The sequence below is a fragment of the Gasterosteus aculeatus genome, chromosome 4 (assembly GCF_964276395.1).
Source record: "Gasterosteus aculeatus chromosome 4, fGasAcu3.hap1.1, whole genome shotgun sequence".
In the NCBI taxonomy this organism is placed as follows: Eukaryota; Metazoa; Chordata; class Actinopteri; order Perciformes; family Gasterosteidae; genus Gasterosteus; species Gasterosteus aculeatus.
Window position 1 is genome coordinate 23,104,398 of NC_135691.1, and position 25,730 is coordinate 23,130,127.

General features: G+C 42.1%; 4 protein-coding genes and 1 long non-coding RNA gene across 7 annotated transcripts; 3 read left to right on the forward strand and 2 right to left on the reverse strand.

Moving 5' to 3' along the window:
- Positions 1 to 21: 21 nt before the first annotated feature.
- Positions 22 to 5,495, reverse strand: b2m (beta-2-microglobulin). 2 transcript variants are annotated; one of them, XM_040174345.2, is made up of 4 exons: positions 5,226 to 5,495; positions 2,222 to 2,494; positions 973 to 1,010; positions 22 to 867 (listed from the first exon to the last, which is right to left on the reverse strand). In XM_040174345.2, the coding sequence occupies exons 1-3, from the start codon at positions 5,290 to 5,292 to the stop codon at positions 997 to 999; spliced, it is 354 nt and encodes a 117-aa protein (XP_040030279.1). In that variant the 5' UTR covers positions 5,293 to 5,495; the 3' UTR covers positions 22 to 867; positions 973 to 996. The 2 variants fall into 2 exon arrangements, with proteins under 2 accessions (XP_040030279.1, XP_077957513.1); XM_078101387.1 differs by having other exon boundaries at positions 949 to 1,010; positions 5,226 to 5,463.
- Positions 5,496 to 6,473: 978 nt separating this feature from the next.
- Positions 6,474 to 10,344, reverse strand: LOC120818447 (beta-2-microglobulin). 2 transcript variants are annotated; one of them, XM_078101388.1, is made up of 5 exons: positions 10,217 to 10,344; positions 9,864 to 9,939; positions 8,395 to 8,523; positions 7,505 to 7,777; positions 6,474 to 7,060 (listed from the first exon to the last, which is right to left on the reverse strand). In XM_078101388.1, the coding sequence occupies exons 3-5, from the start codon at positions 8,456 to 8,458 to the stop codon at positions 7,047 to 7,049; spliced, it is 351 nt and encodes a 116-aa protein (XP_077957514.1). In that variant the 5' UTR covers positions 8,459 to 8,523; positions 9,864 to 9,939; positions 10,217 to 10,344; the 3' UTR covers positions 6,474 to 7,046. The 2 variants fall into 2 exon arrangements, with proteins under 2 accessions (XP_077957514.1, XP_040031466.2); XM_040175532.2 differs by lacking the exon at positions 9,864 to 9,939 and having other exon boundaries at positions 10,217 to 10,302.
- Positions 6,476 to 8,494, forward strand: LOC144406209 (uncharacterized). Its single transcript, XR_013467406.1, has 2 exons — positions 6,476 to 8,266; positions 8,324 to 8,494. It is a non-coding gene; the product is annotated as an uncharacterized LOC144406209 (long non-coding RNA).
- Positions 10,272 to 14,157, forward strand: tmbim4 (transmembrane BAX inhibitor motif containing 4). Its single transcript, XM_040175525.2, has 7 exons — positions 10,272 to 10,481; positions 10,964 to 11,072; positions 11,616 to 11,721; positions 11,834 to 11,867; positions 11,954 to 12,071; positions 12,170 to 12,215; positions 13,017 to 14,157. The coding sequence occupies exons 1-7, from the start codon at positions 10,391 to 10,393 to the stop codon at positions 13,221 to 13,223; spliced, it is 711 nt and encodes a 236-aa protein (XP_040031459.1). The 5' UTR covers positions 10,272 to 10,390; the 3' UTR covers positions 13,224 to 14,157.
- A 4-nt stretch (positions 14,158 to 14,161) lies between these two features.
- lemd3 (LEM domain containing 3) lies at positions 14,162 to 25,627 on the forward strand. The gene is made up of 13 exons (XM_040175524.2): positions 14,162 to 16,398; positions 18,137 to 18,174; positions 18,823 to 18,892; positions 19,157 to 19,230; positions 20,287 to 20,366; positions 20,557 to 20,702; positions 21,223 to 21,324; positions 22,004 to 22,106; positions 22,403 to 22,578; positions 23,120 to 23,201; positions 23,292 to 23,397; positions 23,479 to 23,557; positions 23,906 to 25,627. Exons 1-13 carry the CDS (start codon positions 15,051 to 15,053, stop codon positions 24,076 to 24,078), a joined length of 2,577 nt encoding a protein of 858 aa, XP_040031458.2. The 5' UTR covers positions 14,162 to 15,050; the 3' UTR covers positions 24,079 to 25,627.
- Positions 25,628 to 25,730: the final 103 nt, after the last annotated feature.

Genomic DNA, 25,730 nt, shown 5'->3' on the forward strand with positions numbered 1-25,730 from the left:
CTGCAGTGGACAGAAAAAAAGTGTTATGAAAACCTTTTACTAAATCAACCATATTGTGTAGAATACAAATACAGAGCCAAGCCAAGCCAAATATGTCCCACTGATATATATATATATAGTACAAACACCATAGACAGCATCAACAAGGTTTTTAAGTCATTCTGGAGTATGAATGGAAAATACAAAGATTAATCCTCGATTTCATGTGTGTTCATAATTAGAGAGCACTTGTAAATGTAAATCTTACATTGAAAATAATAATAAGAAAAGTTTAAATGACAGATCAACCATCAACATATCATTTTCCCATTACAAAAGGCACACAGAAGAGCAAACTAAACATATCTACTCACCAGTGTTAATAGTCATAATCATATAGGTTTTTAGCCGCTTTCTGGATTCCAAGCCGCAAGGCCAGAATCATCATTCAATGTATTAAAATGGCTTATACATTTCCTCAATGCCGACTATTTTGGAGACCTCAACCGAGGATCTTTTAACCATGTGACAACATGGATTTGTTCCTTACGTGAACTTCAAAGAGTCACTAAACCCCAGAGCCTCTACATTAGAAATAAAAATAAAATCCCTCTAGAAAGCAAAAAAGACCAAACTTATTAATTTAGCAGTTGGCTGGTTAGTAAGATGCTAACTTACAGAACATAAAACTCCCAGGCTTAAAACAATATGTAGAATGTAAGTTCGGAAATATCTATCCATTGACAACAAGGCCAATTTAAACTGCTTTAATCAAGCTATATTATCCATTGGTATTTCTGAGACAAAGGAAGATTTAGAAGTGCAAAGTGTAGAATGAAAACAAATCCAGGCAAATTCTTTAAAGCTTCATCTCCTGACTGAGCAGACCTGTGGTAATGAAACAAAGGACGGAAACTGTGTCAATGAAACACAAGGACCAGGAATAGAACTAGGAATAGAATAAATTACATTGAAAATGAAGGTGATAGACACCTGGAGCAAGGCGAAGAGCACAGCTTACATGTCCGGTTCTGTGGAGAGAAATAGAAACATGCTGTGAAGCCTCTCGTGTTTAAAAACTGAGATAACAAAACAAACACAAGGCTGGGAAACAGTGTTTGTCGTTCATTTCAATTCTCAGGTAAATATGTATTGATTAAGAGTGACAGGTTCTATATGTGTGTGTCTCTGTGGGGATTGAAGGGGTTATAATTTGCACTGTGCAAGCCTGTGTTATAAAATTTCAATGAGAATGAACCTTGGCAGTCAGAGACAGTCGTGAGAGACAGGAAATGTGGGGGAGACAGAAACTTCGAAGACGGCCCAGATTATAAATTGTGGTTATGCTTAAGTATCTTCATTTTAACTCATGACAAAGTTCATTTTCATTTTCATTCATTTCCAGTGAAAACATGTATATCCTGCTAGGACCATCATTTATAAACATTTAGAAATACATCAATCTGCAGCCTGAACAGAAAAGGGGGTTAGATCTATAAAGAACATTCAACAATCAGAAACAAATGGTTGTGCAGATATGAAGTCATGAAACTACATAAAATACATACATAGTAATAAACGAGTCAGGTTCTGTATGGGTGGGTCAAATAAGACCACCAAAGCCAGGCTAAGCACAGAAACGCACTGTGTTTTGTCTTCTTCTCTTATATAAAGATTAGATAAGTCTAACCGCAACTCACCCAACTGCATGACCTGGGCGGTAAATTATGATTATTATTATGATGTTGTGTTATGTTGTTATTACTGCAATCGGTTGAATAGTCATAACATGGGACTACTGGGTGAGACCGAACAAGAATAAGATATGTTCAACTGTTTTATCATAGTCAACACGTAGGTGCGTGGGTACGCAACACCGACTAACATTCAAACACTGTGGTCACAGCTGCGGGAACTATGTTGGGAATAAGTGTTTTTCCCAAGGACTAATCTAACTGCACATCTTGTGGTTGAAGGACGACCGCGCTCAACACTGGCCCACAGTCGCCCAGTTATCTTCATAAATGTTACTTTTTAATCTATATTGTGTCAGATTTGTAGTTTTGTTTTTACGGGAAATATAAACTATACAGTATTGTTGAAAGGAAAAGCATGTTATAATTTAGTAATGTGTAAATCTCTGGTTGTCCTTTTGGTTCTTATTCTAAATTATAATACTTACACTGTAAACCTAATACAGATATCAAGTGTGGGACAGACAAGCAGAGACACAGACACGTACCCCAGGTATATATCTTGGAGATCCCCACATGAGTCACATTGCAGCTGAACGTGTCTCCTGGTTGCGGGGTGAAAGGGACGTGTTTGGTGAGGTGGTAGTGCCAGCTCGCCTCGAAGGCCAGGTCTGTCTGCATGGCCCCGGGGATGGCCTGACGGTTCCTGAGCAGCTCAATTTTGATTTCTGGTGGGTGGAAGTCTGTCACGTGACAGATTAAGGTGTTCACCTTCCCATACTCTCCCGGTAGTTTGCTGTACACCTCAACCTTGGGTGAAGCTACAGAGAAACAAAATAAGAAGAAAATGTGCATATTTGTAATAACACAATTAGATTATAAGAATTTAAAGAATTATATAGATTTAATTCACTTAAACCTGTGTTGGTATTAGGGGCGTCTTTCTTCGGCGCCCTAAAATAATTTGGTTTTATTGGCTTGAAAAAAAAAAGGCTTCTTTTCAAAAAAAAAAAAAAAAGCCATCACAAGTAAAAGTGACCCTCCTGCTTTCTGGCGTGTATGTTTCTCCCTCCAAGGCATAGCCAAAACTAGATTATTTGATGATATGTTCATGTTAAAGTCAAATTTCACCATGACCCTGTCTCTTCTGTTATCATATACTGAATTCAAGCAAAACTACAGAGCAAAATGAAGCTTTTCCTGATTGAACCAGTCTACGAGCATATTGCTGTGCACTGTGAGCGCAGCTTTTGTGAGTTTAATTATGAGATCAAGAAGTCAGCTTGCAAACTGAGGCCCTTTCTCTCGACGGTCTTCTGTGAAATGCTCCGCTGGTTTTCACGTCTCCGGAGCGGTTATACATGAGATATAACTATACTATAACTAGACTTCATAACTTTTCATGTGGTGACTGATGTTGTTCACCGGTAACGTTACGTCTGTTTGAGGACAGAGTTTAGGTTCATAACTTCATGTTTAAATTTAACTTTAACGTTGTGTGCAGGCTTGTTATTGTCTATCATTGTACATTTAAACTAACAGTGTTTTAAAGGACATGAAGAGACCGTCATCAAGGTGACTTTTAACCGGCAGCAGGACGTCAGCTTCAAAGAAACTCTGAAGCTCTGAATTGTAATAATAATAAATAAATATTTTCCACATATGAATTATTGTATATTTCTCTGTAAGACATTTAATGTCTGGTCAGCTGCTTGTATATGCTTGAAAATGTCTATTTATTTAATTGTTTGAAAATGTAAATCTAACTGTAGCACCATTGATCCCTGCATCATAGATATTAAATACTATGTTAATCACTAATGATGTCTCCTATCTAACTGTAGCCTCCACGATCACTGTATCATAGGTATTAAATACTATAACGTTAATCACTATTAATGTAGAGCCACAGAAGAGATTCGGGTACATCGCCAATTTAATTTATAGTGATGTTTGTGCATTTAACTGTACAAGGACTACCACACGGGTTATTGGCCTATTGCTGTTTGAGTAACAAGGTGACAAACAGTAGGTGTGTATTTTGAACGTGGTCCTATACAGTAAAATATTAACTATTTAATTAAGATTCTGACGGTATCCCGGTATATCCCGGTATTGCTTTTTCAAGTAAACACATTTATTCATTGACCCCAAAAAGGACCGCGGCTACCCCTTTCCATGTTTTCATGTAGCAACAGAGTTACTTCTTGTTGTGAGCTATACCCAGCATGCAGTTCGGCGGGTAATTTTTATAAATGTACAATTATTAGTGTTACAAATTGTTTATGTGTCACAAGCTGTTGTGTTTTACCCTGTTAAAGAGTGTTTGTTGTGGGTTACTCATTGTTGCTCAGAGTTATAACCATGACTCAATCTCAACACACGTAAGACACGTAGCTCCGACTGCTATGTGCTCCTCGATGACGTGTAAAAATAAAATCTGCCGCCTGCCGAAAAGAAACGCCGGTTGTTATGGCGTAACTCCAATATGAATGGTACGTGAGAAATTCATACCGTATAGAAATCTTATACCGGTATACCGTGCAGCCCTACGAGGACCACTGCATGGATTATCGGACTCTTGATGTTTGAGTAACAAGAAGACAAACAGTAGGTGTGTGTATGTGGAATGTAGCCCTATCCAGTAAAATATTAACTGTTTCTATTGGTTATTACTGTATGCAACCTTTATGAAACCATTATAAAGCTAATGCAGCGTGATGTTCCTGATCCTTGATGTAATACAAAAGCCCTGAATTAAACATTCACCTCAGTAACGTTTTGCGTTTCTTCCATTCAATAAGAATACAAATTAGATATACACCTGACAGTGTAATCCAGTTCAGCAGCACTACAAACTACAGCTGCTCCTCTTCATCTGTTTTAAAAAGACAACTCTGATCCATTGAGATATTTTACCTGATTATTTTATGACTGATATGAATATATTTACTCTGGTGCTCCATTTTATACCATTTACACCCCCAACGAGATGGTCAATAGGATGAGGGCAATATAGAAAAGAAGAAGAAAATAGATAGAATAGAATATACTTAAGTGTGTCTTCTTTTGGATTTTCCTTTCTTTGTTTCGTGACTTTAAGGATGCTTATATAATAAAATACACTTTTTCTACTACTTTTTCAGTTTCGTGTTAGGTTACTTGAATATGTGTACGAAACTATTTCAAAAGTTTCCATAACATTGGAAAAACAATCATCAATCGTCCGCTCCGATGACAAAACACACAATAGACTGAGTTAAGTTACTTTGTTGTTGCCGTGGACCTGTCACTGCTTTATCATGTTTGCATTTACGACGTCTTCGAGGACATTAAGCTGACAATAAAACTCGTGAACGTTTCTGAAACACCGCATAACGTTTTTATTTTAAGCTTACTGTTCTTTGGTCTCCATTTGTTCTCATTTAAACAACATGTCTACGGCGAGATCCGATCGCTGTGGTCGAACCTGCCATTTCGAGGCCTTGCCTTCCTAACACGGCGCCATTTGCAACCCTGGTAGTCGCGTTACATACGGTTTAGAATACTTACACGTTTTGTCTTGTGAAGAGGCGAGGGAGAGCAGACCTACAACGAAAGCGCACACGAGTATCTTCATCGTTCTCACTTCACTTCGTCTCAGTAAAGATAAAGTTCGTGTATATACACACGTAACGTTATATTCGTCAAAACTGCCCCGCGAGACAAATCGAAAGTGAGAATGTCTTCCTGTTGACGTTGGACTCACGAGCGCAGTCACATCTCCGCCACTAAGCCCGCCCAATGCAGGAAGACCACAGCATCCGGGTGTCCACGCTCTCCGCCAATAGAATAATCAGTAGGAAGTGTCGCTAGGTAGAGTGTATCACGACACGTTGCTGTCTGTGACGCACTTCTATGTTCATTTTGAGTATTAGTAGTTTATTATTGGATTAGATTAGATTTAAGTTCATTCTCATTGCACAGTACAAGTACGAGTATGAGTACAGGTACTGAGACAACAAAATGCAGTTTAGCATCAAACCAGATGAAATGCAGAGTATATATAGTATATTTGGTATATATACTCTTTCCAGTATATATATATATATATATATATATATATATATATATATATATATATATATATATATATATATATATATTATAATCATAAATATACTTAAACCCCACAAACAACAATGACATGATAATACTTGGATGTCTGGAGACATCATGTCACTGTGAGACACTTGAGCTCAATACTTTCCCATTTCCCAGCAATTGCAATCTATGTACTGTTTGTATAATAAAACAACATTTAAAGGGTTACTCATTTTTTCCAATTCTTCTACCAAGAAGGTTGGACGGAGGAGGGAGACTTAGGGGGATCAAGGAGGTTGGAAAAGATGGGGTTTCTTTGGGGTTAGGGAATGAGGATTACATTCTGGTTTGTTAATAAAAGCTTTTGGTTAGCTATAAAAAAACAGTACAGTGGCACACTGAAACTGATCATTGATTGAAGCCAATGATATGAAGTCTATATGAAATAATTCAGAAAAAAACAGCAATGTCTGTGACGTTACGTCAATGTTGTAACACAGAGTTCTGCATTATTAAGCCACTTGTTTCTCGTGATATTTAAAGCTAGTATGACATGTAGTGTACATTTATCGACAACTTTTCTACAGTGGAATAGTTATTTTACATTGACATTTATGCAATCCGTACTGCTAAACGTATAGGAGATATATGCGTCTCAGGTAATGCCCTACACTGAGAGGAAAAAAATGTAAAAACCTTAAAAAAAGAGAAGCCATCTGGGGGATTTAAAGAGGCGTTTATTTAGTGCAGGGCTTTGACATTACCGTAAATAACAAATCAAGATTGTAGAGCACACACTTTATACTCATTACACCCATTGTATATTTTCTATGCGACCAAGCAGAATTTGAATCTCATCTAGAAAGAGAAAAATCATTAAATCTCAACGAACAAACATTTCATTTTCAGTTACACACAATTGAGCATCAAAGGCCAAAAAATAAAAATTCAAAGCAAAACTTTAAATTACGAACGCCCCGCAGCCCATACATTCTACTTGGTTCAGATAGTTGATGTTATTATTTTTGTGTGATATTGATAATTATGCTTTGTGGAAGGAAGAAGTTGAAAGCAATTGGGATCATGTTTATTGAAGATGTGTTGAATAGAAGCTGGTTTAGATGGGAGCCAAAACATCTGGCATCATTCTGGACAGAGACTGGAACATCACAGCGCCAATACAGCCAACGGAGACACGGCGACTTCAGCTAAACATCACGCTGTGGTTTCACTGACAGCAATGACATAAGGGCCTGAACTCAATGACCATGGCGTCCGGTGACATGTGCTTTACATGTTTGATTCTGTGGAGAAAAAAAAAGCATAAAGAAGATTGTTTTCAACTATGCAATAAAACCAGGTGAAGCAACATTTGTACAACCAAATATGTATCCACATATGCTTTACGTTGCATTTAGTTTTCGCATTCTTTATTTATCGAGAGCAAATTACTCAATTTGTGATGTCCATTATGTCTACTACAGTATTTTGCCACAGACCTGCATTAAGATTCAAATAATTTTTCTATTCTCACCATATATAAATAACCCTGAAGTGCTCTTTGACCTTAGAGAAAATTCCAGCCAAGGCAAAATATTACTTTATTTGTTTCAATCTAATGATAGGCAGTAAAGAAGATGACTGACTGATTGCTGGCTGTGTCATGTTTTATTTTTCTGTCCCTCGGTTATCTTTGATTGATCCATCATCCAGTAAGCAGGGTATGCAAGGTTTTGACCCCAACTCACCCCAGGCGTAGTCTCGAACGGTCGTCCCGTGTGTGACTTTGCAGGTGTACTTCTCCCCATGCCCTGGGGTGAAGGTCACGTGCTTGGTCAGGACGAAGCGCCAGCCCTGTTTGAAGGCCAGGTCGGTCTGCTTGGCATTGGGGAGCTCCACGCCGTCCTTCATCAGCTGGATGGTGATGTCAGGGGGGTGGAAACCACTCACATGGCAGATGAGGGTGTTTTCTTTGTCAAACTCTCCTGGGTTGTGACTGTACACCTGGACCTTGGGTGGGGCTAAAGGCGACACAGAGAAGGACATTATGCCAAACTATCATTGTAGAACAGGCTGATGCCTGAAATAAAATTATATTCCAGAAATGCATGTATTTGTAATAAAAGGACCAATAGGCTGTAAAACTTGTTTGTCTTAATATAAATATAAGCTGATTCAACCAAAAAAGTGGGATATTAATCACAATAGCTGTTCTGCGTTTCCACTAAACCCTCCTTTGTCCACTCCCAGCAGGAGCTGGAGCCATTACAAACGCACTCATCGAGATGCGGATGTACCGTACAGGGGCCAGTGGAGGGTGCTGTGATAGCACAGTTGGTATTACAGGAAATCGAAACTCAATTTGAAATGATGAGGGGAATTCCACGGTACTAAAAACATTGGTGTGTTGTAATCCTCTGCTACATTTGACACTTGCATTCGGTATGCTGGCTATCAAAAACATACAGCCTGATTCATTAGTATTTAGCATGCTTGTAGACCTTAAGGACGTTTTTATCTAAGATACAAGTCAGAAATGGTAAAGTATAAATAGCAGCATAAAATAGTACGGACGTTTTTATCTAAGATACAAGTCAGAAATGGTAAAGTATAAATAGCAGCATAAAATAGTACTCACTGTGATTAGGGTCCTGCGCAAACGAGATGGCCAGCAGAGCTGCCAGAGTAAAAAAAACCTTCATGTTTGTAAGCCTTCGTCCTTTCGTCGCCTTAGAAGAAAGAGTCCGTTGTCCTCTCACTCGCTCAACTAAAGTGAAAGTGTAGGGACAGAGCAGATAATATTCCCTAGGACTGCCCATTGCATGACGCCACCCAATCATACATTTCCATCCCACTGTTGTTAGGTAAACTGTACCCAGACAGGTTCAGTTCATTGTGGACAGGGAAGGTTCATGGAAACGTCCTAAAAAAACAAATTTACCATGGCGAAAAGCAGAAAAACTGCTGCCTAGAGCAGAAAAACTGCGACCTAGAAGTAATGAATGTCACAAGCGTGACAAGAGGGATATATTTTATTCCATTACATGCCAAAGGCCGCAACTATATCTCCAATTTAACCAATGAATGGACTTTACAGTTGCTCAACCTCTTCTTTTGGTGGTCGTTAGTCTCAATGTGTTTTTATTGTCTCTTTGTTGTTCTTCTCTCTCTCTCTATATATATATATATATATATATATATATATATATATATATATATATATATATATATTGTATAGAAATAAATAAAAATATGTTTAATTGTCTTGTTTACTTATTATGGTTTAATATTTAATTAATGTTTTAATTGATATGTTTAAACAAGCAAGCTATTTCTAAGCCAATTACCGGTGAGCCTATGTTGTGTGAAGTTAGTAAAAGTTATTGTATAGGGACTAACTTAACTACTAACCATACCATGGGGTAACCTAGGGGGTGAGGGGAGATGTGTGCTCATGTGATTGATTTAAAATGAGGCTGATATGTAGATAGATAGGTCTATGTGGAAAAAAACGTCAGGGGAGTGTCAAAAAACACACACAGAAATTTGTTGGTGCCAAAGCGTGACACTCGAGATGAGCCCACCTCTTGTTGGTACCACTCTGCAGCTACTGATGTATCCAGCTTTGCTGGTAGTGTAACTGGGGATACTCGGCCTTAAAATAAGTATGTAATGTTTCAATGGTTTTCTCTTGGAAATAGAATTCTTCTAAATCTGTGGGGCCTCTTTACAACCGAGAAGCTGTCCCAAAATCTGGCTTTGAGGTGCAACTAAAATTAATGCAATCAGTGATAACTGAAGGTTGACAACTTTAAACATAATAACAAATCTGAGGCATTAAACCTGAAGTCGTTTTCTTTTGACCAACATTAGATCTTCCTTTCTTTTTCCGACGGCCGACACGAATCGATATAAAAGAAGCAGAGGCGACCGCGCATGTGTGAGGATCTTCTGTAATTGTCACAATAGCAAAGTCATCTGGACCGCACTGGATGGCCAGTCGGCCGGATGTGGCCCGCGGGGCGCGAGTTTGACATGTGTGACCTACATTAATAACAAAAATACAGTTAAATATGATTAAATCTACCAGCTGGTAGAGATGTGAACCTGTTTATTCTGCGTCTCCTTGAACCGCCTCTGCTCTACTCAGCTCAATATGTGGAAAGTGCCGACAGCAACGAGTCTGCGAATACAAACCACTTTGATTAAACTATATTATTAACTATATTCCATCCAATTGTGAACCATTTTAATAAGTATCGATCGCTATCTACATGGATGAATGAAAATACATATGCGTGTATTCAACTAATAACGTTACTGTTGCTAACACACTTATCGGACTAGGATTATTTAATTATATTAATTATTTTTTTTCTTTTAATATTACCCTGGTATATGTTTGCATCACAGACGAATTTCTAGCATACAGACTTTGCCTTAACTTTCACTGTACTTACGGTTTAGCTGCTACATTTCGTATTTCGTTAAACGCCAAAAGGGTCCTAACTCCTTGACGTCACTTCCTGCCTCTGGTCACTAGTGCAGCCTCTCAAACACCAGTGTTTCCGTATTCTGTTGAAGCACAATTACAACATTTCTCCTTTGAGTTTAGAACCCGCTGAATAAACACGATGAGTACTGAAAAGTACCCCAGATCTTCCATAGAAGACGACTTTAACTATGGCACCAATGTCGCAACTGCCAGTATACAGATACGTATGGGTGAGTACAATAATATTTGGCTCGTACCTAGCCACGTCCGCTAACACAAATAACCACCTTTTATTACTAAATTAATGAAACGTTACTGTCATTTCAGCTATCAAACATCCATTAATAACATGTCAGCACAGTGTTATCTTCACAGCACTGGTTGAAACAACGTCAGTTAGTAGCTAACGTTAGCATTAACAGTTAGCTCAACCATTCCAGCGTCTGTGTTGTTAGCGCAGCTATAACGTCACCCTTTATGGGTTAAACATAACGTAACTAATGTTGTTGTTGGACTGAATTACCGCCTGTACCGCTTACTGTTCAGCCTCATGACTAAACACGTCCCGCTCCTCATACTGGCTCACGCATTTCAAGCAAGAAGAGGCTGGTATGTAGTCGCACTTAAGTGCAAAGGTGTAGCTGCTGGTTAAAAATGAAGTGTACCATCCAGCTACTGGATCCGTGACTCCCTTGTTGTCTCTGTTGATCAGACTTCCTCAGGAAGGTGTACACACTCCTGAGCTTACAGATCATCCTGACCACAGCCACCTCAGCCCTCTTCATGTTCTCTCAAACCATCAAGGAGTTTGTCCACGCCAGGTGAGGATGACCGTTTAGGGAACCATGGATTTTCCCTTTAAGTGTGTGAATCCATAATATGTGATACAACAACATACAACATCTTCATATCGGCATACCCCCCCCACCAAAAAACCTTCAGCAGGGAGAAAAACAGAAGAAACCTGATGGAGAACGACAGAGGAGAATGGCCAGAGAGCAATAGATGTTACAATACGTTCAACGCAGAAATGATTAAAATATTGACTGTTGTAGGCAGAATAATGATGGGATGAATTACTACTAATGACAACAGCGGTAGCGGGTGTAGTGGATTAACGATAATAACAAACGTAAGACTGGGATCACCAATTCCTATGTGACTACTGGGTTGGATGTATAATGGATGTCACTACCATTATACCCCTTCTGTATGTATATCTGTTTAAATAATCCTTTTTTTTGTATATTAATAATATCATCCTGTATTTACAATAATCTTTTTAACACAGACCTTTTTATGAATGTTGTCCTTGAAGCTTGTGTTGGCCACGCTATCTGAATGTGACCCACTCTGCTCCCCAGTCCTGCTGTGGTGTTGGTTTCGGCTCTGGGCTCTCTGGTTGTTCTGGTGGCCTTGGCTGTGTACAGACACCAGCATCCAGTCAACCTCTACCTGCTGCTCGTATTTGTAAGCTTTTCCATTTGGATCTTTGAGAAATCGCGTTATCTCACTGGTTCAGTGTTGGACAACATAACATAATAATCCAGTAGAAATGTCACTAATTGTATCTTGTTTTCAGACTCTGCTGGAAGCAATTTCTGTGGCCACAGCTTGTAAGTTGTCTTTATGCTGTTGGTGTCAGTTTCCTTCCTTTGAGCCTGTCTGCAGACTAACAGCACTGTTTTTTTTCTCTGTGCAGTGACCTTCTATGAATACTCCACTGTACTGCAAGCCCTGTTCCTGACCTGTGCTGTGTTTACTGGACTAACGGTCTACACCTTCCAGTCAAAGAGAGACTTCAGCAAATTGGGAGCGGGGTGAGTGTCTCATGGTAGTCGCTTAGTGTCTTTTTTTTTGCCATCTCCCTCCTCCAGAGAGTGGCACTGTGAGGCTCACTGATTTGTTCTGTCTACAGATTGTTTGCCTGCCTGTGGATCCTCCTCATTGCAAGCTTCATGAGGGTAAGAGACATTAAAATGCCCCTTTTCATGTCCCAGAATATGAAAGGGAAAGTAACATGCCAACTCTGGAAAGTTACTGTATTGGATGTTTAATCCTCCATCTTGTTTAACCGGCAGAGTTCATGGTATTATACCAGAAGTGCCACACATATTTTACCGATTCCTCTTTTACTTTTTTGACCCTATGGCTTTGTGTCATTTGCCAGATCCCTCTGCGTTGTTATACATAGGGCATCAATGAGAAGGGCCTCATTTAAATGCATGAGGAAGATGTGTGTGTTTTTTGTAGTTGTTATAAATGAGCAAATTGAAAAAAAACAGGCGCAAAGAGAGCATGAATGAGGCTTTTATTGTAGTGCCACACTACTCTACCTCATGTCCTGTGAGGAAAGCTGAGTCACTCTGTTTTACTGTTAAAATCAGTACTTCTATTCAGCTCTGCTTTGTCTGCATGGTGTGGACTAAAGCACATGCGACCAAATTCATTTCTTGTTCCATCTGCTGCATTTATACAACCTTCTGTGAGTATCTGATTAGTAGTCTGATTGAGATTCTTGAACTGCAGTTCTTTCCTGTACTTCAGAGGCAGCCAGAAGCCTGTATGAAGCAATAGATTAATAGCTTGCCCAACCCAAATGTGGAAGCTGTGAAACACGTTTGTCCAAATACTCTGGCATTCCATCTCTTAAAATAGATGCTAAAGGAAGCAAGCACTGTTCCTCCGCTCTGCTCCCATCTCACATCACCCTCCATACGGAGACGCCTTCAATCTTATTATGCTGACGGCTGTTCTCCCCGCAGTTCTTCTTCCACAGCGACACCACCGAGCTGGTCATGTCTGGAGCGGGGGCTCTGATCTTCTGTGGCTTCATCATCTACGACACCCACCTGCTGATGAAGCAGCTCTCGCCCGAGGAGCACATCCTGGCCTCCATCAACCTCTACCTGGACATTGTCAACCTCTTCCTGCACATCCTGCGTCTACTGGACTCTATGAAGAAACACTGAAAGCCTATTCACTTAGCTCACTTGAGAGCCCCAAAGAGGGGCCTGTGTTTGATTACCCAGAGTTCCCTTGGGCTTGGTGTCTGCATTACATTCTTCTGTCCATCTCACCAAATTACAGTTTCTTTATAATTGACCTTTTGTATTTAGTTGTTCAGCTTTATAGCAGTGCTGTTTTGTGTGGTGTAAAACCAGAATGTACTCATGACTTTGGGAAATGGCTCAGGGACTTGAAGATACACCACAGGGTTTGATAAAAAGCCCAGTAGTGCCCTCAGCTGGCCTATTTACCACTGCATCACTTTTAGCTCATTTTAGGAAGAGTGAGCTAAAGCTAATGCAGTCTAACACACAACTCCTGCAGTAAATCTGAATGCTGTTTTTAAAGTAGGTTTCTCCAACAGTGTCTCTCATTGGGATTTCACATCTATCTATCATTCCACTAATTTATTCCCTAACTGAATTTATTGTTAAATGTCTTCAAACAATAGTAATCAGAATCACTGCACCCCTCTTATGATGCACAACCGCAAGAAGATGACACAAGGTACATGATGTTTAATGAAGCGCATGCCTGGGTTCATTGATCTGTGTGATTGTACATATTTTGATGTTGTAAATGTATAAGTGTACAGTTTAGTACTGCAATTAATTGAGAGTCATATGTTGAGATAATACTGTGACTCTGAACTAATCTGAAGCATTGGGATATGGTTGAATGTTATTCCTATTCCCATTGAATGATTCAATAAATGGAACATATGGAATGTGTTTCAGCTTCAGACTACAGTCATGCATGTGTTAATTTTAGTGTTGGTTTTGTAGTGGACTAACAGGTCGATCGACCCTTTAACTGCTTTGAACTTTTTTGTTAAATATTCTTTTATGGAGCTGTCAATGGGAAAATAAATATTTACCGAATGGAAAATTCTACCAAGCACTTTTAGATATATGGCTTTTTTTCTTTTTGTTTTCAGCTGTCAAATCAAATTAGAAGATGAGCTGCAACATGTTGGGATTTTGTGTGTCATTAGAAGTGTTGGAGTGAATACCTGTCACTACATTAATGCCAACAGACATCTTCTGACTGGCTGTTGGTGTTGAGTGACGAGCAGAGGTACCTCAAAAGTGCTGCCCGCACACCTACGGGTGTGTACATCTGTGAAGTAAAATGTACAACAGGTACACTTTGATAGAAAGGAAGACAGGACCTTTCTAAAAAGTACAAACTCAGAAAGGAGGGTAAATATGACTACCACTACTGCAAAATAATATATGGCTGAATAAATACAAATATAGAGAAAACTACAAATACAAACCAATTACAACTATCCACATATGATTAATATGCTCCACAAACTCAAAATTTCGAAATACAATATTGAATAACTTAATAGATGGGAGTGATTCAGAGCAGTTGGAATTATGGATATGAAATATTTTTCAGTTTATTGTCTGTTGTATTGTGTAGTTCTTGCTATCATGAATTAATATATATTTGGCTTCTAAACGTCACAGGTTTTCTACAGAATAGTAATAAATTAAATACATAATACTAAAATACGTACAATACATTGTACATAAGACACTAAATGTGTAACTGAGTTCCACACGTATACATATATATTCGTGGAATTGTTGTTCATTTACTGACCAGTCGTAAACTGTAGAATCTTTCTAGGACTAACATCCTTTACGTGTAATGGGAACGGTTATCTATCTGAGAAACTCCTTCAAACCATTTAAGCATTCTAACAAACGGCTTGCTGATGATTCTGAACGCAGCTCACAGTTTGTCTACTTCCACTCCACCGCTACGTCATTTCCGTTATGCTACCATCTGCGAGAGTTTTGTCCAAGATGGCGTCAACGCAGTTAACGGATGAGGAGCTTTTCTCAGAATTAAAGCGATTTGGTTTCACTCCAGGCCCGGTTACCGAAAACACTCGCCCGGTATATTTGAAGAAATTGAAGAAGCTCCGCGAAGAGCAACAGCAGCGAGGATCCAGGTCCGGTAAAACCCGGAGCGGCGGGGCCATCAACAGCACCAGTGGCGGAGGCAACACGGCGGGATCCAGGCCAGCCAGCCATGACGTCACGCACCTGAGCTCTAGCAGGAGACCGGGCAGGAAGTCCTCCGTCCTCGGGTTCAGCTCCGACGAATCTGACGCCGAAGCTCCACTGAAAAGAGAAGGCCTAAACCACAGCAGTAAGTCCGACCGAAACTCCAGTTTGCTACAGCAAACGAAGGTACGGCCCGTTACAACATCAAGAATGGCCACCAAGATTCAGTTTGGCGCTACCAGTACGCTGAATAGCAACAATTCTTCCCCCGGTCCGGGTGGACAGAGAAGCGTCTCGTTGGGCTGGGGGGTTCGTGCCAGATCCAGACCCAGCCCCGAGGCCGAGGGGAGGGATTACGACGAATCGGGGGACGAGGACGACCATGAGGGGGGAATGGAGCCGAACTCTCGATCTTTAAATGGCTGCGGGGCTCCTCATTTAAACGCTAGCAAGCTAGCTGGGGATTACTCGGACTCTGACGAGGAGGAGGTTATGGGCCGGAGTGCCGGGGACCAGCTTAGACGCAGCCCCCCAAAAGCTGGGTTTCATTCCCACAAAGCGGGCCAAAGGTCCCAGACGGGAGTGGCCGCCAGACAGGTTAACCCGCCCGATAGTCTAAATATGGTGGCGAGCCGGGGGGAGGAAGAGGAGGTTAACAGACGGGACCCGTCGCCAGCCTCGCGCTGCCACAACTTTGCCAGGAAACCCATCTACGTGTCGCTCGCCGAGAACCGCGCAGGAGAAGCCGGCGAGAACAACCACGTCGACGGCGAGGACGAAGCATCCAGAAGCGGCAGCAGAAGTCGATTAGCCATCGGGTTGAGACCGCGCTTCTCCAACTACAGCAGTCTGTCTCAGACGTACAGGGGCGGCCACCCCAACCACACCGCGCCCAACCACGCGCACAGCCCGACGGTGCTGAAGCAGAGGCTCTCCGTGCCGGAGGATGATTTGCTCCAGCAGTTCAAAAGGGACGAGGTGGCCTCCTCGAGTAGCTTCAGCGCTCACTACCTGTCCATGTTCCTGCTCACGGCAGCCTGCCTTTTCTTTCTGCTGCTGGGCCTCATGTACCTCAGGATGAGGGGCTCTGGGTCCTCGGAGGTCGATGGAGTTAGTAAGTGTCTCACGAATGTGCAAGCTGCAATTCAATTGTTTATCCTGCAGGGCAAATGGTGCCTAGTGGTCTAACAACAATTTAGCATCACCTCTAAAGGGGATATAAGGGGATATTTGTGATATGTTCCAAGACGTGTGAACAGAGCTGCTAGTTGAACATCACCCCTCCCCCCCCCCCAATCATTATGGCAACAGTCAAAAGTCATCGGCAACTATTGGGTATAAAAGTCTTGCATATGCATACATATTCAGAGATGTCTTCAGACACATCTTTGATTATTTTTTTTAAACTCAACCGTGTCAGGATATCTGGATTGCAGAGGAATACCCCAGTGGAGGGATCTCCTGCCAGTGTCTTAATTGGACCACTGTCTTTGCTCATGTCTGAGTACATGGCGTATGCTGAAATTTGTTATTATTCTATCTATGAAATTTCTCTTAAAACCTCCTGTGCATTTTGCACTAAAGTTCTAGCGCTAATTTTATCATTGTAAAAGTAAATATACCTAACAAATATATCAGACATTTCATCCGGATTAAACACCCACACAGTATTTATTGGATTGCCTTGGAAGAAAAAAATAACAACGGCCTGAAGTGGGGTGGGATAGTTTTCCCATACAGGTAGCCGGCTGGCTAGTGATTGTGTCTGACCAGCTATATTCTAGGAACACCTCACCCCTATGCTTCAACCTCTTGTAAACCAGTGGGACAATAACTTGTCAAGTAACCCAAAACAGGACCAGTGTGCAAGTCTTGTTAAAGTCCATTCCTCGTCCATCACCCGCAAAGAAGTTTAGTGGCTAAATGAAAGACCGTTAAATTAATTCCTCCCCACCTGGTTCACACAATGCGCATTACGCCTGCCAAGTAAAGCTCCCCCCAGTGTTTCTACTTACACCCCACATGTGATGACTGGTGACAGGGGAAGACGCCAGTCATCACACTCTTTGTGGTGCTGTTTCCTATGTGATCAGGTGATTTACTTTTCTTAGCAGTGGCCCTTTGCTGGTTCCAACTTTTACTCTACCTGCGTGGTGCATGCTGGGATTGATACAAATGTCCAGACTTCAAGGGGCGTTCCCAGGAAGTATGCGAGTACCATGGGCAGGAGGGCTCCTCATGCCTGCTCCCGAGAGTATGCTCAGACAATTATGGACAACATAAAGCCATATTAACAAACAAATGAAGGAATAATAATAATACTCACGTAATTAAAAAAATTAATTCACAGAAAGATCTTTCTGAATGTCAGGTAAAGTGCAATCAGTAAAGAACCAGATTAGAGTATAAACCTGGATGCAAACAAAGAATCCCTCCTTAACCTTTAAGAACATTTGAAATGGAGGGGATTTTCGTGCTCAATGTGTACATTTTATATGAATAAACCGTATGCATAATGCTTCATGAAAATATCTTTACCTAGAGAGAAAGCGTTCCCTCCTTTTCAGTAGAACTCAGCCCAGAATGAATTTAGTGACCGATATGGTCAGTGCAGAGGTGGCGATGGTCCAAGGGCCTTGCTGGTGTGTGTGTGTGTGTGTGTGTGTGTGTGGGTCTCATGTACAGACACTGACTCACCCACTAAGTGATGTCTGAACTCCACTCACATTCCAGTCTTCAAAACGCCCCGTCTTATTGTAGAAGACCATTTTCCCTCTGCTGATTGTGTGGGTGTGGGGGGGTTCTGGTGATCCGGAATGTCTCCCTTAATGCATCTCTCTCCTCCGCTGCAGTTAAAAGCCACCCGTTTGGCGGGGACTTTGACGCTTATGTAAGTAAACATTTCTTCAGCCCTTCTGTTTGTATGGCAATGTAGTGTAAGTGTTTTTGTTTAATATAACGGGTCTCTCTAAAAACAACCTAAATTCATTTAATGTTTACTAAGGAGAAATAAGTTGAATTGGAGAGATGTCAATGCACAAATCTGCTGGGACATTTTTGAATGGGACACTACTGTTTATCCATACTGCATACTGCTCAGTTCCTTATTGTTACCCTTAATGTTCAGGGTTTCCCCCAGGTGTACAGCTTTTGGGGAAGGGGGGGGAGCGTATGCAACACTTTGATATCCGATGCATGCTCTCTGTCCGCTGGTGGGAGCGTTCTCATGTGTGCATGTTTGTGCCCATCGGGACGGAACTCTCCCGCGCACAGATCGGATAGTTGTAAACGTAAAAAAAAACTGGGCCGGGGTTAGGGTCCCCAATGTATCCCTCTCTCTGCCATGATGTGAGTCTCATTGCTGTACTGTGACAGTGAGCGGACATGTGAGGGGGCGTCTGGTACAGAGGCCAGCTCGTAGCAGGTTGTGACCCTTTTTTTTGTAATGATCAAAGTACCGTGCCAAAGCTCTGCAAATGAACTAAATAGCAGCAGTTATGTTGGTTGCGTGTGAACACTGAGTATATATTGTCTGCAGGACAAGGCGACGAAGGACCTGATCCTAAAGCTGCTGCTCAATCTACACGACCACCTGGCCATCGTCGCAGGTAGCTACTAACTGCACTACACTCTGACAGTCATTATTAGGACCATGTAGTGCATATAGGAGGCATAGGGAATGGTGTCATTTAGCAAACTTGGAAAGAAAATGTATGAAACCTCTTTCCAGATGTTCTCAGACATTGAGACACATCATTACTTTTGAAAAAAAGATGCATTGTCAGATAGAGTAGTGCTAGCAGAAGTACTACCCAGCCTGTGAAGACCTATTGTGTTGATGCTTGCAGTGATTGGTTGATGTTGTGATTCAGGCCAGCATGACTGTGGAGACCAGCAGTATCACAACAGGAGTCTGTCCTTGGAAGAGGCCTCGGCGTATCTAGTGGTGAGTCTACACGTTAACGTCCCGGTTTCTGTAGTGTACGCTTGTGAGGCTGACTAGCAGTTTGAACAATGTAAGCTGCTTTCACAGATGTTAATAAGTCCATAACTCCCTCTCTAACATCTATTATATCTTGCTTTGAAAACATAATTGTCAAACAACTTTATTTGTGATTACCAAAACGTTTTATATTGTATAAAGATTGCATTTTAAAACATGATGAAGATGGGATTTACCTTCTCCCAATACAGTTTTTATTTTTACTGAATAGAGCTACAAGGCCTTACAATGTAACCAAATGCAATGTTAGCTGTTGGCGCCAATCATTCAGCCAAGCGGGACTTAACTAGCCGTCCCTCTCATAGGCAGGATGCAGCACGCCGTTGTTCAGGGCTGCTGTGGCAGACAGGACCACGCTCTCCTTCTCTTTTAAAGTGCTTTACCTGCCACCACAAAACAGCATTAGTATGAGTGAAATGTCCATCAATGTGCTGATGCTGCCAGACATCATTGAATTCACACACAACGATTCCGCAAATATCTCACTTAAGTTCCTTTACTTCCTGGAATTAATCTGAGTCTTAAGTGTTAGGCATCGCAAACACGTGTGTGTGTGTGTGTGTGTATACAGCATCTGCATACGCGGCACCACCTCATTGTGTTCGTAAACTTGACCAGCAAAAAAACCCTGATATATGACCATGTGGTCAGCTGACGCGTGAGCCCTTTCGACCGGTGGCCCGTTCATCAGCAAATAACTACATTTAAAATAAACCACATGTTCAGGTCGGACAATTATGAACTGTAGTGGATTTGAGCTTATTAGCATGAGTTTGCTCTGCTAAAGCTCGGTCGCAGCGTTCGCCACATTCACAACGGAGCAAACTGAAGTCAGTGAAAGCAGATCCATAGAATAGACTCAGTATGGAACAGTCCTTAAAAGCAGTATTTATAACGCACCTCACATGGAGGGGGAGCTCAGGGAAGTTGTGGTGATAGCCACAGTGGTAAACTGATCGCTACTGATCCGTTCACCAGTACCTTGTGTCCTTTGTTCAGGTTCAGAATCCAGAGTTTGATGGATTCATTGAAACGGCTCTGGAGTGGATCATCCGGACAGGCCAGGATGTTGGCATAAGGTAACACGAGACCTACATATTCATGCTGATCACAAGCCTTGCACGTAACAGCCTTACTTAGTGTGTGTGTGTGTGTGTGTGTGTGTGTGTGTGTGTGTGTGTGTGGTGTGTGTGTGTGTGTGTGTGTGTGTGTGTGTGTGTGTGTGTGTGTGTGTGTGTGTGTGTGTGTGTGTGTGTGTTTTTTTGGCAGGCTGACTGGGCAGGTAGCTGATGATCCGCTGATCGATGTGTCCGAGATCTCTCGGCTGGAGTCCACGCATCCCAAGATGCCCTTCATGTGCCGCTTCCGCAGAGCCTTCCTCACTGTCATCAGCCGAGTCTTCCTCATTGCAGTCGGTGAGAATCGCCTGAAACATAAGAACTGTTAGATCGTTGCTAATGAAACAGTTCCCTAAGTAAGGTGACCCTTTGCTTAGACACAACCCCCTGCTTCTACTGCAGCTTTGTAGTTATTGAGGAGCCCCAATTCTCACTAACTGCACTCCTATCGTTAAAATGTCATCAAATTCTTGTAAAATGATGAAGAGTATTCACAGAGAAGCAGACACAAGGTTTTGTTATCGAAGTTTACCGGCATATCAGAATGAAAAACGGTTAAAATTTTGAAGATAAAAGGTAAAGTTGCAGATCATAGCGTCAAAAGTAAACTGTGTTTTTAGACAACGAAGGAAATGTCTTCATTCACTGTTACAATCAGTAAAGAGTTTTTGTCTCCCAATTATTTGTGAGGCCCTATCAATGGAGCTAGCAGCCCAGAACAGAGAGAGTTCTGTGAGGAAGGCTGGCTGGGCACCATTGTGAATCTGCAGCAGCAAAAGGACTCTTTCAGTGTCTGTGTGTGTTTCCATGTGTGCAGTGGCGGGCTGTGCGTGGAGTGTGGTCTACTACGTAAAGTATCGCTGGAGGAAAGAGGAGGAGCAGACCCGGCAGATGTACGACATGGTAGAAAGGATCATTGGTAAGAAACTGCATGCTTATTCTCTCACTCACAGATTAAGAAACCGCCATGGCTCCATTATCATCACAATGCCACCTAACCGGTTTTATCATAATGTCTGGAAGCAGTGGGATACTATAGAACCGTAGTCTTAAACCCATGGCACTTATTCTCGTCATTAATTTATAATTCAATTAATTTTATTTTGTATAGCCCAAAATCACAAATTACACCTTTTTGAGGGCTTAAGTCGAACAGCCTTCTCTGCCTGCACCATGTGACTCACAACAAGTGCCGGCGCTGCTGTCTGCTCTTTCCTCTACGTCAGCTCTGCTCTTTTTTTCCTCTTTGTTTTGCTCCGCGTGCATCTCGGCAACTCATTGAGTGACGTAACAATAGTGTGACACTACGAATCGATAATGAAATTTTATATAAGCATTATGAAAGGCGGAAAGTCCTTATCTTTAATGACACACCTCTTCGGACTATACCTTGACTTAAATTGTACTTAAGTTGTAAATCGGCTTATTTGATGACATTGCACTTCCTTGTTCTTTTGTGTCTGTATCCTTATGGTTGAAGTGCACTTATTGTAAGTCACTTTGGATAAAAGCGTCAGCTAAATGACATGTAATGTAAAATGAGGTGACTGTGTCTGCCGTCCTGGCTGAAGTCATTTCCTCGTCACGCTGTGTTTCAGATGTGTTAAGGAGCCACAGTGAGGCCTGCCAGGAGAACCTGGACCTGAAACCCTACCTGCCCATTCCCCATGTCAGAGACTCCCTGGTTCAGCCTCAGGACCGGTCAGTACCAATACGGCCAAGGCTTGCTCTTTGCTATCCGATTCCACATAGTAAAGTGCATGAGGGCCTGAGATGAAAAACCTGCCGTACAGGAAATGTGATACAAATATCTTTTGAGCTTTTTTACCAGCCACACGCCAGGTTTCGAAAACCCCTCTTTCTTCAGTTAGCTGGATGGTCCTGATTTATTTAAGTAATAATAGCAGACCTGTTGGTGATGTGGGTCTGATTGTTGATAAAAAGCCTGCAGCTTTGGATCAGCCAGGTGAGATAGATGTGTTTCTAATACCTTACAGGAAGAAGATGATGAAGGTTTGGGAGCGGGCAGAGAGGTTCCTTTCAGCCAACGAATCCAGGATTCGAAAAGAGTCTCAGAGAATCGATGGAGGCGACTTCCTGGTGTGGAGATGGATCCAGCCTTCGCTCAGTTGTGACAAGACCTTGATGCCCTCCAAAGTGTGGCAGGGAAAAGGTAACGCAAGATCTTATTATTTCAAATTCTAGCAATGGGTGTTTCTCAAAGCAAGCTGTTACCTCGCAAAGGCAAAACCCCTTACTACCATCCTAGGCGCACACAGGGCAACAGTTTAGTCAGTGTACTGAAGGACACATCAGTGTACCCGCTGATCTCATTTAAACTTTGAACTGGCCTTTTTTTCCCTGGCTGTTACTGACCTTCATCGGTAAACACGGCTATCGGGGAGAAGATTTTCACTGCAACAATACCATACTGCTGGTGAACCAGGCCGTACTACTTAGCCCGTTGGAGGGAAGGGAGGCACTGGAGAGGCAGAAATAAGCAGTACAGCCTGCTGCATTAAAACGCAAGGTTTTCTAAAGAGTCTCTGGTGCAAACACAAATAACTTATGAACAGAGCCTCCCCCCTAAATATTTCATAATTCTATAATCTGTTAAACTGATAGCAATAATCTGTCAAAGTTCTTATCATTGGTTAACGGTTAATTATTACCCTCTGTACTGAACCATCTGTGTGCTCATTGGCATTTCTCAGCTTTTCCTCTGGACCGGAGGAACTCACCCCCCAACAGCCTAACTCCGTGTCTGAAGATCAGAAACATGTTTGACCCGGTCATGTGAGTAGCGCTCCCTGCTGCCCGTTGGATGTCTGTCCTTTCGCCGGTGACTCTCTGCATCATAACCTGCTTTTGAATCGATGTGTTCAGGGAGGTCGGGGAGAGCTGGGACCTGGCCATCCACGAGGCCATTCTGGAGAAGTGCCACGACAATGACGGTATTGTCCACATCGCAGTGGACAAGAACTCCCGAGAGGTACCCCGTCCTGTGAGTGATGTCACAGCTCCACGCTGTCGGCCGCGGTGATGTCACACTGTTCTTGTGCTCTATCCACAGGGCTGTGTCTACGTCAAGTGTCTCTCTGCGGAACACTCGGGGAGAGCCTTCAAGGCACTTCACGGCTCCTGGTTTGATGGTAAGTCACACTCTTGTATTTCAAGAAAAAAGGCCCTGCGTGGATGGTAGTATAAGTATAACGTTGCTACGGGGACAGATGACAAGATTACATACCACCCATAGTACATACTACTGTCTGATGTAATGCATCATCCGCCATGTTAAATTCCTTGTCTAACATACTTTGGCAATGAATCTTGACGTATTTGCGATACAACCGCACCCTCACAGCTCCTAGTCATTGTTTACGGGGTGATTTCAGTCTGACTTGCATGGAAGAAAACAATATTGTCACAAATGCATATGAGAAAATTGGTGCAGTTTTGTTTGTCAGTGTATTGAAGGGCACTGCTTCTGGTCCTGTCAGGTAAGCTGGTGACCGTTAAGTATCTGCGTCTGGACCGGTACCACCAGCGCTTCCCACAAGCCCAGGGCTCCAGCACTCCCTTGATGGCCTCCAGCCTCCACGGCAACGCCCCGGGCCCCACTACAAACCGTCTGCAGCACCGCGGGGCGGCCCACTCCTCGGGCTTCTCGTGAAGGCGCCGCCAGCTGTTGGATTTGTCCTCTGTGCCCTCCCAGCATGACAGCACCAATCTGCTGCTGCTGCTTCACAATGGGGAACACTTCAGCCTGTGTCTCGGGAGATGGCTTTTTTTTCCTTTTGTTTGTTTCCTTTTGTTGTTGTTTTTCCGCAAGAGAAGCTGTTCAGCTGCGTGGTGTTTGTTTTTAAATAATCTTTGTATTAAAATGTTCTGGATTTAAGGGTTCAGGAAGCAGGAACAGTTCTTCTGGACTATTGACGCGTGCACCGACTCCAAACCTCACTTCTACAGTATGACTGTTCGACGGAGGTCGTTTGGGTGCCGTGTGAAAACTGGGTGCATGCGTCAATACAACATGGCGCTGATTTCCCCAGAAGATGTGCGATGTACTCCCTGTTATTAGTCAAGAGAAGACGGCGTGAACAGCCTGTCGAGACTGCGCTGTAAATACATGCGAATGGTGGCACAAGCTTTATTACATCATCCGTATTCAAAGCTAAACTATAAGCTCCCTTCCCTTTTTTTTTTTTTTCTTTGTTGCTGCTGCTCGGTTCCCATGGCAGAGCACATGTGCATCCAGAGGCTCCCCGGGAACAGCCTCCGTGATTGTCGGCTTCTTCATGTATCTCGTGCACAACTTTTTCTGTCCCCTTTTTGTTATTTGTAATCCAGACTCTGAGCGATATACCAGAATCAGGGAGCATACACGCCACCTGGCACTTCCTCCTCTACTTGTAAGCCAATATATTCCCCAAATTATTCCTATTTTTACTTATGTTTCCCTCCCTCGAGTCACGTAATTTTCTTTATGCACGCATAGCAACTAACTTCAGGGTGTTTCATGTCCAGTTTACAAGTTGAGGGAACCAGATGCTGTCGCTACTGGTCTCTGAGCATTCGGCCTCTCGCAGTGACGCTACCACTCTTTTATTGCCATATGGAGTACTGTGAGGATATAGACAATCCCTGTAAGGAGACTATTGAACCTAAGGATTTCCTGATTGCTCGTGCTTTTTTCGATAGCACCTGTGTATTTAAAAAAACACTAAATATCCAGGCATTGGGTGGATGTGATTCGATTTTTTTAAATGCAGTGAATTGGAAGTTAGATTCAGTATTTGCAGTGTGTGAATTGTACAAGTGATGCACATTTCAAAATGTTTTCAAAAACCTGTTGCAACGGTTTGCAGCAAGCAACCCAAGTGTGCCTTAAATTTGTGCTTTAGTTTTTTATACTGTCACTAGACAATGTGCTGGATTTAAGAAAGTTTTAAAGGATGAGGAAGGTCTGCCATGGGTGGAGTTTTGGAGGTTGACATCTTCATATTTGGTATTTTGTAGCAGTTTTCTTGATATTGAACCAAATGCTTCTCCTTATTTATTAATATTGTTTATAAATCAGCTTTGGTGATGTACTATTTTAATGTCATGACCTATTAAATGTTTCATAACTTTTTCTTTTCAATGAGGATACATTACATCCGCTTCCAAACATGTCAGGATGTGTCCAATGACAAAATAAAGTGAACTCTTTGCAAAATAAACAAGCTGATCTATGCATCACTGCAGTCTATTTTTGTAAGGCTCGGCATGAGCGGTGCAGCGTCTCAAGCCTGGATGGAGGTGTTGGTTTGATGTGATGGCCCC

Coding starts and splice junctions, on each gene's coding strand:
- b2m (XM_040174345.2), bottom strand. CDS start 5,292: ATGAAGATACTCGTGTGCGCTTTCGTTGTAGGTCTGCTCTCCCTCGCC. Junction 2,495..5,225: donor CTCTTCACAAGACAAAACGT/GTAAGTATTCTA, acceptor GTTTCTCTGTAG/CTTCACCCAAGGTTGAGGTG.
- LOC120818447 (XM_078101388.1), bottom strand. CDS start 8,458: ATGAAGGTTTTTTTTACTCTGGCAGCTCTGCTGGCCATCTCGTTTGCG. Junction 7,778..8,394: donor TGCGCAGGACCCTAATCACA/GTGAGTACTATT, acceptor TGTCGCCTTTAG/CCCCACCCAAGGTCCAGGTG.
- tmbim4 (XM_040175525.2), top strand. CDS start 10,391: ATGAGTACTGAAAAGTACCCCAGATCTTCCATAGAAGACGACTTTAAC. Junction 10,482..10,963: donor CAGTATACAGATACGTATGG/GTGAGTACAATA, acceptor TCTGTTGATCAG/ACTTCCTCAGGAAGGTGTAC. Junction 12,072..12,169: donor TTCAGCAAATTGGGAGCGGG/GTGAGTGTCTCA, acceptor TTCTGTCTACAG/ATTGTTTGCCTGCCTGTGGA.
- lemd3 (XM_040175524.2), top strand. CDS start 15,051: ATGCTACCATCTGCGAGAGTTTTGTCCAAGATGGCGTCAACGCAGTTA. Junction 20,703..21,222: donor AGTCTTCCTCATTGCAGTCG/GTGAGAATCGCC, acceptor CCATGTGTGCAG/TGGCGGGCTGTGCGTGGAGT. Junction 21,325..22,003: donor CATGGTAGAAAGGATCATTG/GTAAGAAACTGC, acceptor GCTGTGTTTCAG/ATGTGTTAAGGAGCCACAGT.